This window comes from Pseudogymnoascus verrucosus, assembly GCF_001662655.1.
Source record: "Pseudogymnoascus verrucosus strain UAMH 10579 unplaced genomic scaffold scaffold_100, whole genome shotgun sequence".
NCBI classification, from domain to species: domain Eukaryota; kingdom Fungi; phylum Ascomycota; class Leotiomycetes; order Thelebolales; family Thelebolaceae; genus Pseudogymnoascus; species Pseudogymnoascus verrucosus.
In genome coordinates this window covers 2,085-3,409 of record NW_017263751.1, presented here as the reverse complement: position 1 = coordinate 3,409, position 1,325 = coordinate 2,085, and the positions used below count along the sequence as shown (strand labels likewise).

Below are 1,325 nucleotides of genomic sequence, written 5' to 3'. Positions count from 1 at the left end.
GGAGAGGAGCGTGCCGTTGGTGTGGCATGCGGGTGCGAAGGGGACGGCGAGCTGGGCGGAGGTGAAGAATCCGAAGGTGGGGATTGGAAGGGATTGGAGTGTTGTGTTCCCGAAGCCGTAGAGTAAATAGAGTTGGATAGTGTGGATAGTGTGGATAGTGTGGATGAGAAGAATAGAGAGATTTAAGAATGAGAATTTAGATTGTGCTAAAGCAAGACTAAAAGCTAAGAAAAACAATTGCCCAAACTATGAAAGCCATTATGCATAAGCCAAAGCCAAATCAGCCCCCTAAAGCTAAACAATATTAACAACCGCCCTCCCTCTCAAAACCCATCCCTGTCCTCCCCTATGCACCATCGCCGCCACAACCTCATCCCACTCCACCTTCCCCGCCTCCTCCTCCCCAGCATTCCCACTCAAATAATGCTGCTGAATCCTCGACGCCGACGCCTTCGCCTGCGCCACCACCATACGTCTCGCAACCTCATTCGCCTCCCCCAACGACACCAGTCTCCTCTTCAGCACTCCCCCATCAGCCTCCACCCTCTCCGCCGNNATATTCCCCTTCAGCAATTTTGCCTTCATCCTCTCCTTGGAATCTTCCGATGCTGCCTCTTGGGGCTTGAACTCACGCCAATCCTTCGTCTCTAGCCCCTCGTTGTAGATTTCATTATTTCGCCACTGGGATACGCGTGATCTCGCGCTCGACTTGAGCCCCTCCACCGTTGCACTTTGCAGCTTCTGCTGCGCTAGCTCCAAGGCAGTAATACCCGTTGCGTTCTCGCGGCCCAGCGTCTGGGGGTTCTGCAACAGGAACTCGCGCACGTGAAGTGGGCGGCCTTGCTTAATAGCCACGTGCAACGGAAGGTCGCCGACCGAGTTCATGATAGTCAAGTGCTGGCCCTCGGTGTAGGAGGACACAGTCTCGGGGATGGTAGATGAGTGGGGGGATTCGCCGCGTGAATCGGCGTCGCATTGCGACTGCCAGAGGGCGAAGGGAGTAAAGCCTAGGATGTCGCGCTCGAGGAGCATCTCCGTCACATCTCTCTTCTTGAAGAGGGAGAAGAAAGAGGCGAGGGTGTTGCGCTTTTCCCATTCTGTTGTCCACGTGGAACTCCTTTCTCCGGTGCAGATGAGATGGTGGATCATGTTGCGGCCGGTGGCGTCGCGGCTGCGGACCTTGGAACCCAGTGCGAGGAGGGCTTCAATGACGTCCTTGGAACGGCGGGTGCATGCGAGGTGCAATGGCGTGAAGCCACCCAGGGAGCGGCTTTCGAGGAGGGAGGCATCGGCTGTAGCTATGTATTTGACGAGTTCCATGTGCT

General features: G+C 55.8%; 1 protein-coding gene across 1 annotated transcript in view; it reads left to right on the top strand.

Moving 5' to 3' along the window:
- Positions 1-221, top strand: part of VE01_10661 (uncharacterized protein) — a gene marked incomplete at its 3' end in the record, with an annotated part of 3,221 nt that extends 3,000 nt beyond the window's left edge. Inside the window, exon 3 of the mRNA XM_018280054.2 lies at positions 217-221. Within this exon, the coding sequence (XP_018125067.1) occupies positions 217-221 (5 nt within the window). The remainder of the gene's footprint in view (positions 1-216) is intronic.
- Between the last annotated feature and the right edge of the window lie 1,104 nt (positions 222-1,325).